General features: G+C 49.3%; 4 protein-coding genes across 4 annotated transcripts; 1 reads left to right on the top strand and 3 right to left on the bottom strand.

Annotated features, from left to right (window-relative positions):
• Positions 1–1,015: 1,015 nt before the first annotated feature.
• An09g06720 (uncharacterized protein) lies at positions 1,016–2,374 on the bottom strand (the record flags this gene model as incomplete). Its single annotated transcript, XM_059749912.1, has 5 exons — positions 1,016–1,124; positions 1,245–1,521; positions 2,002–2,016; positions 2,066–2,179; positions 2,242–2,374. The coding sequence occupies 5 exons, from the start codon at positions 2,372–2,374 to the stop codon at positions 1,016–1,018; spliced, it is 648 nt and encodes a 215-aa protein (XP_059601482.1).
• A 1,104-nt stretch (positions 2,375–3,478) lies between these two features.
• An09g06710 (uncharacterized protein) lies at positions 3,479–5,121 on the top strand (the record flags this gene model as incomplete). Its single annotated transcript, XM_001393949.3, has 6 exons — positions 3,479–3,528; positions 3,597–3,651; positions 3,715–3,798; positions 3,872–4,231; positions 4,303–4,871; positions 4,938–5,121. The coding sequence occupies 6 exons, from the start codon at positions 3,479–3,481 to the stop codon at positions 5,119–5,121; spliced, it is 1,302 nt and encodes a 433-aa protein (XP_001393986.1).
• A 1,318-nt stretch (positions 5,122–6,439) lies between these two features.
• Positions 6,440–8,647, bottom strand: An09g06700 (uncharacterized protein; the record flags this gene model as incomplete). Its single annotated transcript, XM_001393948.3, has 6 exons — positions 6,440–6,744; positions 6,805–7,009; positions 7,065–7,233; positions 7,299–7,332; positions 7,419–8,459; positions 8,602–8,647. The coding sequence occupies 6 exons, from the start codon at positions 8,645–8,647 to the stop codon at positions 6,440–6,442; spliced, it is 1,800 nt and encodes a 599-aa protein (XP_001393985.3).
• Positions 8,648–8,919: 272 nt separating this feature from the next.
• Positions 8,920–9,433, bottom strand: An09g06690 (uncharacterized protein; the record flags this gene model as incomplete). Its single annotated transcript, XM_059749911.1, has 2 exons — positions 8,920–9,129; positions 9,314–9,433. 2 exons carry the CDS (start codon positions 9,431–9,433, stop codon positions 8,920–8,922), a joined length of 330 nt encoding a protein of 109 aa, XP_059601481.1.
• Positions 9,434–10,891: the final 1,458 nt, after the last annotated feature.

Here is a 10,891-nt window from a genome sequence, read left to right as displayed (position 1 = left end):
CGTCGGATCTCGAATAGATCATTGGCACATTTGCCGGAGACAAGGTAATTTTGTCGAGATTCGAAACATCTGATGGAGCTGCTCGTTCAAAAGACGGCCATGCTTTCTTTTTCTCCTTTCATCTTCGTATTTACGTACCAGCATTGTGTGTCCTGATGATCACGTAGGTAAAAGTTTCACCTTCATCTATCTTTACAATTCAATATTATTCATAATCCTATTGATCAATCGCATGATCCAACAACTGAATCATCGGTGCAAATGCCAATCCCTGTCATCCGCTGATAGCGTCTCAATGAGTCAATGACAATACAAAGTGACACGCAGGTAGTTCACTAAAAAGCTTATCATTTTTCGACATGCTGTGGGTTCTCCCAGTGGATCGAATGTAAGCAAAGCTAATTTGCTAACAGATGGAGAACTCTAAGCCCATCCATCCAGTAAGCTATCAAGGCGGCATATCTGGTTTTTATGCCTGTCGCGCGGCCTCATTTCCGTGGTACTTTGCCTTTGACAGTTTTGGCCGCTCCTTCCTCAGATTGTTGCATCAGGTCAAATTTGAAAAAGACGTCAATATTTAAACGTATCTTACTATTGGCTTTTTGATGGGGAAAGAGACCGGACAACGAGCTGAATATTATGACTTAATGAAACACATGTCAAGGTGTCCTAGGACTAAGTAGTAGTATATGGCGATCAAAGTCCCCTAGTAACTAGTAACACATGGGTATCCTGCCTAGACCAGAACAAAGCAGTCAACGATCGAAAACAGAAAGCACGGCTATAGTCAGCTGCTTGTCCATATCCTTCTATCCTCCGAGTATTCCAAATCATTTACCATCATTACCGTCGTCAACCTCGCTGTACCTGAATCAACTGATGAAGTAGTAGTCGTGAAAAAGAATGACGTCATCATCATACTGCCGGCTAATTCAGGGCTTTCTCCGCCGCTAGCCGAATAGTTGTTGTACTTTTATTCAGAAATGTATCATGGAACCGTCACTACCGACTCCATTTAGACGCCAACGTGGGTATGATCGTTAGGGGTGGGCTTCGTACTGGAGCTGGACCGGGTACGCGAAATGCCGAGGACAGCAAAAACGGAAGTAACCAGAAATAGTACCCTACGCAATCCATGTTAGTAACAATGCTCATCAACGACATCCTTCATGTCCCGAAATACAGAGTTGAACTTTTCCGCTCGAGCGCTAAAAATGGCGATCTTGATCAGAGGGGAGTCATACCACTCGAGTGCACCAAACACGGTTGCGGCCTGTAATGCGCTGCAACGGCTCCAGTGACAGGCTTCTGCTGGTGGAAGGAATACAGCTAGGGCGATGAATCCTGCGAACCAGAATATCATGGTAATCACTTCGACAGCTGGGATGACGATCCGATGCGCCAACTGGGGGAAGAATACTGGCGCCAAGGCAAGATAGGGAGTTGCGATGAAGGCTGTCCAGCACGCAACGAAAAGCATGAAATTGGGCGAATCGCTGCTATACGCGAACCAACTGATATCTTGTCATATGTCAGCTATTTTCAGTTCTTCTTTGAAGTGTGATGGAATGACTTGACGAACAGTATGCGGTTAAAGCAAGGACGATTATTCCGAAGATGGCCTGGATTACCCGAACAGGGTAGATCCATGGAAAATTCACAGCCATGATTGATATTGGGAGCCCGCGTTGATGATGATGCTAGTAGACGTCCTATCTGCTACTCTCAGTCTGCGCGGTGTCGCAGCTCTTTCTGATGAAATCTTGCGGGTTAGCTGATGCTTAGAAAAACGAATGGTATGGAGGACACGAATGGCTTTCAAATACAGTGGATGGAATGAACTATTATGAGCGCATAGCGCCTGAACGATGGCAAGTCACATGCTGTTGCACAGGCGGACGCTGTTTCAAGTTCTCAAGCCAGTGTGCGCTTAAAAGGCTGTGACGTGGGTGTGTGTGTGGGCTGACGGGCAGGCAGTGACTGACCTTTCTAGGTACGTACCTTGCTTCACTTGTGCTATTCCTGTCTCTTCTTCAACGTTTGAAAGAACTAGCAATGCACACACATGCAGGCAGAAGACTTATGTCTTCAGTCTCGGTTAGACAACTTGGTGGCGCAGTAACAAGAGTCCAACAAAATCTCTCAGACCGCCAGTTGGGCTGGGGAGTTTCGGAGCTGCCTGCCCATCCAAGCAAAGTAGTGTACTTAAGTACACAGCAGAAATACTTGGAAAGAGAATACCGTCATCATTCCGAGGGCCATCGCGTATTGGAACTTTTTGATTCGCAGCGCCTGCAGCATCGGTCGCAGATCCCGACGCTTTCACGAAGCTAAAATAGAGGAAATTCAGTGAGCTTGTGAAACTCGCCTGCATTGCTGGATTGAACGGGACGGGCTGCTTCTCTGGCCGCGAGTGCCTCGGCCCAATGGCTTGCTGGGATTGGTGACTAGGGAAAAGGCCAAGCAAGCGATGATCTCATAAGTTATTTTTCGAAATAGTGAGAATAGTGAGAAATAGTAAGAAGGGGGGGAAGAGAGAGAGAGAGAAAACAGGAGGTATTGTACAGTGTAAAACAGGGCTGAGGTGTCTGCCTAGTAGTGAGCTGGTGGCACTAGACACAGCCAAGGGATGCCACCTGGACCCTGAGGGCAAACACATGACGCCCACTACTCCGTACACAGTTCTCCATTAGTTGCAAGAAGTATAGACAGCAACTTCCATAATTAGTATCTAGAAGATCTAGGAGACGGAGATCCCCCGCGTTAGCTATGTTGTTTAAAATGATGCAAACATAGATTCCTGTGTCCATTTATATATCCTCCTGGGTGCGATGGTGAACAGAAGAGTCATACAAAGTACAACTTTCTTAATTCAGGAACCGATCTATAGGTACTAGATAGCTATGCCCACTAGGCAAATTGTCTGAGCCTGCGTGCAGAATGCAAGTTGTTGGAAAGGTTTTGGGCGGAGAAATCAGGCACGTCCGGTTCAACATGTGGGCCTCGCTTTTAGCGCCCGGAGGAGCCAAGTGAGTGTGTATACAAACAATAGATTATACTACAAAGTAAGTAGTACTCCATGTTAATCAAGCTATGTTGGTGGCAGATTGGTGTCTACATAGGCATATAGTAGCAGGGCTTAGAAGTATATAGACCACTAGTAACATGGCGCATCTGATCAGTGCCGAGTAGATAGTAAGTAGTAGTTGCTTCTGATGGTTAGAATTCCTAGCGTCCGGGATTCGTCGCCTCCCCCGCCTTTCCCTCCTTTGTTCTGCTCCATCAAATCACGCCATCATCGTCGCCAATTGCTTAGTCGTCGGTAGATCTACCACAATGCGAGCATGTGTTCAACAACTTCCCATTATACTTCCCCCACTTTGGCCAATTTGTTCCCTCATTGTCCTCCCTATTGAGTCCTTGCTTTACTAGGGAACATACAAGTTGAAGGATAGCGTTCCATTTAAGAAGCAGCATCATGTCTGAACCTAAGCAGCCCCATTTCGAAACTTTACAGCTTCATGCGGGGTATGTGCATACGGATCTCTCCATGGACCTGTCATACCATAGCCTCGCGCTGACATTTCTTTCCCAAGTCATGAACCAGATTCCGAGACCCATTCGCGAGCGGTACCCATCTATGCAACCACAGTAAGCCCATATCCTCAAGCTCTGGTCTCATATGCAGTTGATTCTGATCTGAAATTCGGTTAGTCCTTCACCTTCAATGACTCCGCACATGGCGCCAGACTCTTTGGTCTCAAAGAGTTTGGCAACATATATAGCCGGATTATGAACGTGAGTCTAGTTTATACATCCACCTAAAGCATTGAATCGACAGCGAGTTCTAGTTTCAACTAATCCATGGAAGCCCACTGTGGATGTCTTCGAGAAACGTATCGCTGCCCTTGAAGGTGGCGTCGCAGCCGTCGCAGCCTCTTCGGGTCAATCCGCACAGTTCATGGCTATATCTGCCCTTGCCCATGTTGGCGATAATATAGTGTCGACCAGTAATCTATACGGCGGTACATATAACCAATTCAAAGTCCTATTCCCTCGATTGGGAATCACAACCAAGTTTGTCCAGGGAGACAGCCCAGAGGCCATAGCTGCAGCCATTGATGACCGTACTAAGGCTGTCTACGTTGAAACTATTGGAAACCCCCGCTATAATGTACCCGACTTCGAAGCCATCGCTAAGGTAGCCCACGAAAAGGGCGTGCCCCTAGTGGTAAGTGTCTGTTAGGGCGCAAATAAAATTTTGTGAAGAGAATTTGCAACTTATACTAGGGTTTTATATAGGTCGACAATACATTCGGCGCCGGCGGTTATTACTGCCGTCCCATAGAGCACGGCGCCGATATTATTGTACACAGCGCCACCAAGTGGATTGGAGGTCACGGCACCACTGTTGCTGGTATAGTTGTTGACAGCGGAAAGTTTGACTGGGGAAAGAATGCAGCACGCTTCCCCCAGTTTATTGAACCTTCCGAAGGCTACCATGGCTTGAAATTCTGGGAGACCTTTGGTCCCCTTGCTTTTGCCATTCGAGTGCGAGTGGAGATCTTGAGAGATCTTGGGTCAGCACTGAACCCTTTTGCCGCGCAACAGCTTCTACTCGGCGTCGAGACCTTGAGTTTACGTGCTGAGAGACATGCAAGCAATGCTATAATACTGGCCAACTGGCTTCGTAAGAATGAAAATGTTTCTTGGGTCTCATACCCAGGCTTGGAGGACCACCCAAGCCATGAGACCGCGAAGCGCTATCTCAAGCATGGATTTGGGGGCGTGCTTTCTTTTGGGGTTAAGGGAGGTGCAGCCGCTGGCAGCCAGGTAGTTGACGGCTTTAAGCTGATCAGCAATCTCGCGAAGTAGGTCCATCTGCGTTGGGGCTGGAATCATTTGAAAGCTTCGGCTGCTAATTATACCTTCTACAGTGTTGGGGATATGAAAACCCTCGCTATTCACCCTTGGTCTACGACACATGAACAGCTTACCGTGCAGGAACGCATTGACTCCGGAGTCACTGAGGATGGAATCCGTATCTCGGTGGGTACCGAGCATATTGATGATATTATTGCCGACTTTGAGCAGTCTTTCAAGGCTGCTAGTGCTCTGTAAACTATGCTCTCACTGGCGAAACCTGAGCCCTTGAGTTGCTGGTTGGGGAGGCAGTGGCGGCTGGTTCTGCGCCTGACTTATAAGAACTTGGGGATTGGGCCGAACCAGACACCCTAAAGCAGACCCCTAAACGACATCGTGCATGAGCAGGAATGGAAAATCCTCACTGCGCAAGCGGGAACAGACATGTCTATGAGATACTATGACGATTTCGAGACGATACCAATATGAAGCATCTGGTTTCTCATACAGAGCGGAACCATCGTAAACCTTCTAATAAAATCCTCACATCATGATGGTAATGGATAAGATGTATAACAAGCCTGCCAGGATGGAGCGCCTGCATTACAAGTCACTACTAGGTTGGATGAAATACTACGGGCAAACAGACCCTCGAAGGGTAAGATAAGCACCCAGCATATAATACGTAGCGACCATTCGCCATACAGTAGCTCGTAATACATTGCTCCACCACCAAAAAAAAAAAAAAATAAATAAATAAATAAAAAAAGTAAGAATAAAAAAAACTATAAGAGCAGCGAGCAGCACGTACCAAGTGTTCAAGGACGTTGATGCTTACGATACCATCAGGTAGAGAGCTGGATCAGATCTCGGAACTTATGAATTCAAGTAAATAAGTGGGAGGTCAATTATGCACAGGAAGCGAAGATAGGAAAAAGAAACACAGGTGCAAAAGAGAAACACGAGAAGCAATTATCAGCCAGCCCAACTAGCTCTTCGTTTGACTAAGAAAAGAAAAGGCAGAAGAGACGCAGGAGAGTGATACATCACATCACTTGGGGCCACCCAATTCCCATAGAGAGATGAGCGGGTTGCGAATACAGGAAGATAGGGAAGACATAAAACAATAGGTAATAGCAAAACAAATGAAGCAAGCTGAGACGCTGAATGGTTCGGTAAGTGTTCGAGCCAGCGAACTTCGGTCCACTCACTTCTCCAACAAGCGCTGTTTGCTGAGACGTCTGTTTATGTGACGAACTGAAGGAACAAAGACATGAAGGGGGTGCATTATGGAGCCACATGGAAGATGCCGTGCTCTTGACCCGCCTTAAGAAACGCCCACTCATGAAGCGTATGCCTTCCGCTAAACAATGAATACGAAAGCGCCAACGCCGGTTATTTTTTGGAGGGGTGTGCAAAAACAAATTTACATGAGAACGTTGCAAAACGAAAGAAAGGGGAAAGGTAGAGAGACAAGAAAGAAAGAGACGAAGAGAAAATATTGGTATCAAAACAAGGGAAGAACGAGATGACGGAGAGCAGGGGCTAAGTGTCGTTGTAATAGTACGCTTCATAGCTAATTGCTTCCTTGGCCTGGAGGAGGCGGCTGTGCCGCACCACCGGATCCAGCTTGTGCTCCTCCCATCATAAAGCCGGGAGGGAACATGGGCATACCGGGGAACGAAAAGCCGAAGCCAGGCACGGCAGGCGGGACACCGACATTGTTGGCATTGGGTATATCCCGCTCCACCGAGCCGCCGCCCATGCCCATCCCGTTGGCAGGTCCATCGCGTTCCGGACGACGGAATCGGTCCTGCTGCGTGCGGGAAGAAACAGGTCCGCGCTTGCCGCCAGTGTCGGTAGCAATTCTTCTGCTGATAGCTGTTGCAAAGCATTAGCTTCATGGTAAATGATTTTAGAGTGGACATGGTGCCAACAAACCTTTCGAGGATACACCAGCGCCAATCTCAATGTCGGGCTCCTCGACGACCATTCCGGACTCGATAGGCCTTCCGCCAGTGCCGCCATACTCCGCAGTGAGCATCCATTTCCGATCCGCCTCCGTCAGTCTTTCAATCGGAATCACACTGATGCCTGTTTGGTAGTCGCTGCAGTCACGTGGACCGAATCCCACACCCCATCGAGTCTATGATAGAAGTTAGCCTAGGAAGAAAATATGACGGGACAAATTGGGAGCTTACCCTGAGCTGCATGTCGCCGGACTTGTAGGATTCCATGCCATCCCGTGCCATGACGGCATCCTGACGGCTGATCATCTTAATGAAAGCATGACGCTTGTCAATGTTGACAATGCACGTCTGGACAATTCCAAACTTGCTGAAGAGAGAGCGGAGATGCGCCTCAGAGGACCTAAGCATATGTTAATACATAGTCCAGTAGTTGCTCGAGAGGGGCAATAGAGAGGGAGAACGTACGTAACACCACCAACGAAGAGAGTACGACTTAGGACTATACAACGGCCAGTTAGCAATCGAGAACTTTGGTTTCTTGGCCTTGTTGGCTTCAGAAAGGAGATAGGTACGGGCAAAACAAACCTTTAATGTTCCCTTGGCCAATGGAGTAATCCCACTCAATAAACTTGGGGCCCGGAGGAGGCAAGGTAGGATCCTTGCGAGGGGGGGAGGGAGTGCGACGACGACGTCCGGGAGGGCTGCGCTGGCGATACTCATTTCCTCGGCGACCGCGCGGGTCTCCACCGCGACGTCCCGGGGAGTCCCCATGATACTCACCATAGACAGGGCTATCGCGACGACGAGGAGGAGAGGCCTCACGGCGCCTGTCCCAACCGGGAGAACGAGAACGGCGGCGGTACTGGCCAGGAGGGGAACGCATGTAGTCGCGATCACGCTCCCGGTCCCGGTCGAATTCACGTGACTGGGAGTCGGGCCGAGCGCCCCAAGCGTTGGCGACGGGCTGACCGGGCAGGTTGAACGGCGGAGCCTGGCCGGCGGTCATCCCACCAATATTGGCAGCATTGGACAGGCTGAGAATCTGCAGGGCAGTGGCCCACTGCTCTTGAGGAATGCCTTGGGCAGCCAGCAATTGCAGGAGCTGGAGCTGCTGCTGCAGAGCATCAGGCCCGATCGGGGCAGTCGGCTGAGCCGGAGCTGCAGTCGCCTGCGGCAGTAGCGCGGCCAGTGGGTTTTGCGCTGCTGCCAACGGGTTGGGAGTGTGGCTCTGACTCTGGGTCTGCGGCGGCGGGACCAATGCCGGGTTCTGAGCAACACTACTCAATCCCGCGAACGGGGTCGCCATGCTTCCAGCAGCATACGGGTTTACACCAGCCTGTCCATTCGGGGGCTGTGAAGCCTGGTCTACGGATGATGACGCGGGCTGCGGAACCGTACTTTGCTGGGTCAGAGCACTTAGAGGGTTAGTCTGTGCCGCCACGGCCGGTGCTGCCGGGGCTGTTGTGTTCTGCTTGGCCATGTCGGCCAGAGCCTTTAGAATACTGGAGGTGTCCGGTGCCTGTTGAGCAGAGGGGGCCGAAGAGGCGCCGTTAAGCGGCTGTTGCTGACCTCCCAGCGGAATGTAGTTGGGTGCTGGCGAGCCTTCCGGGGTGGTGGATTCAACATCTAAAGAGCAGATAAAAGAACAACGATTAGAGACTATACCAGAACGACTTTCCAAGTCAAGACGCGCGGTTCTAAGGGGCCGCTCGGCTTAACCATGTCGAGATACAAGGAAGCATCAGCTGGAGGGGATAATATTGCTTACTTTGTGATGGGGGTGCGTTTAACTTCTCTTTGAACGAGGCAAGCATGGGAGCAGGGAAAGTATAGCCCCGTTCCCAGATGTCGACCAGTTTCTTGATTTTTTCCTATAAGGAGAGGCGGGCGTATACGTAAGTTGGACTATTCGTCACCAGACAACGATAGAAAAGAGAGAAAAAATGAGGCAGATAGCGGGGAAGCACAGCGGCCACGAATACTATGCATGGCAGCCTGGGCTATACAGCAGGAGATACGGATATCAACTCTTAGAGCAGGCCACCACCAGGGGTTCCTCAAAGCAAACCCCGGCTTCCTATCGGCCCTATGCTTGCCCGCGATCACTGTGAAAGTTGGATGATATAATATGCGTATTGCATCTAGAGCGTACCTTTTGATCTTCAGGAGCGTTGTTTATGATGTCCGTCATGAGGACGGGTAGCAATTCGGTCACTCTGTTGACACCAGCGGCGAAAGTACCATCGGGAGCAGCACTACCGGATGGCTGCCCTGCCTTGCGCGCTGCTTCTACCCACTGTCGAGTTACAGAGTCTACGACATAGAGTACGCCCAATTTGTGTGTTCCTGGTGCCTTCTTGAAGTGTGTATAGATCTTCTGGATGAGAACGGATTCATTCTGTGGCAGAGAAGAACCATGAATTAGCATAGGTCTATTGGTAAAGCATTTTAATAATAATGGCGGAATTGGAAAGTAATACCTGAACGTTTGCCGTGCAAAGCGACGTAATACTGTTAATCTTAGAGCCTGAAACACCCGGGGGCTTGAGTGCCAGCATAGACTGGAGGTAGTTATCCAGTTCTGCTACAGCAGACGACATGGTGGACGAGATTTTGTGGTGTTGACTCGAATCCAGTACGGGAAGAACAGGATACACGCAACAGTTTTCTGTTAATACTATCGCTTCTCAAGTATATGGTAAACGCGACCGGATAGTACCACTTTCCCAATAAGCTGTTACTACTGGGAGAGATCCAGCGCAGCTAAGGTGGCGATGATGCTTAAGAGAGGTATATCAGCAACCTGCAGGGTCGTGGCCTCTCGAATATGATGGAAAAGTGATTTCCTAAGCGGACTTTCTGGTCGTGTCACTACAGACTCCACGAGCGTACTCTGGCGACCAGGGGGGCCTTCCGCCTACAGCTGGAGCACAGCCAAGCGATGCTGTCCAGGGCCTTGCAACTCGCGAACGAGTACGTGTACAGAGTACGACCTAAAAAAAGCGAAGAGCTGAGCGCAAAGAAAAAGATGCAAAGGCGGATATTACAGAGTTGCCGACTTTGCTGCAAAAAAGAGTGGGGGGATGAGAAACGGTGCAGAAGAGATGAAGAAAGGATAGAAAGGGGAGTTGAAAGGGAAGGGATTTCGTAGAAGGTAGTAAAGGTGGTCAGTCAGGTGAGGAGAAAAATCAGCATATATCTGCGCTAGGCTCGAAAGGGCAGCAACACCTAAAAACAAGTGAGGTCGGGTATGCCCAGCCACTTTTCCTTTTCTTTTGCCTCAGGCTGCCAGCTATGCTCGTTGGCACGTGACGTGTATCTGAGGGAGATATGCCAATGATTACATAAGTCAAGCCAAAGCATGAAACAAGTGCATGAGTCGCAGCTCGGTGAGTCGAATGAGGTAATGCGCTGGGCTTCCCCATCATGTTAGGTAACCGATTTTCTACACAACAAATGAAGGCCGTCCCACCGTTTGGGAATCCTTACAGAGTACACCATTAACCCCTGGAAACATTTACACGGAGACACTTATCAAGTAGTTAGTTAGCCATGAGAACTGTGTTCTTACAGGCTAGGACTCAGAATCTGGATACCTTCCCTTACTGCTTACTTCACTATCCAACCGCAATCACCCCATTCCTTCACGGGTGAGTACCCCCTTGTGACCATGCAAATCAGCAACAATGGAAAAAAAAAACACTTCACCATGTAGAGGTATGAACTTATATGTCGAGCAATGGGTGTAAAGTATTACCACTACGTACTTGTATTGTTGTTATGGCTGGGGAAATCCGCGCCCATGGAAACTCAATGGGTGGGCAAAATTGTGGATGAGATGGCGACTGCCGACGTCACTAGCCATGGACCAACAGCTCTACTGTGGCACTCCGTTTACGGATGAGACGGCGCCGATGATCGTCACAATAATAGTAGCCCGAGGCGGCATTACAGTGACTATATCTATATTCCAGCACATGCATGAATGACCGTTTGATAGCAAGTGACAGCTCTGGTCTTTGCTTTTCAACAGATCCCTATAAGCTCGAGCAAGTATG

Source organism: Aspergillus niger (genome assembly GCF_000002855.4).
Source record: "Aspergillus niger supercontig An09".
NCBI classification, from domain to species: domain Eukaryota; kingdom Fungi; phylum Ascomycota; class Eurotiomycetes; order Eurotiales; family Aspergillaceae; genus Aspergillus; species Aspergillus niger.
The sequence above is the reverse complement of the archived record's forward strand: the minus strand, read 5'-3'. Positions and strand labels throughout refer to the sequence as shown.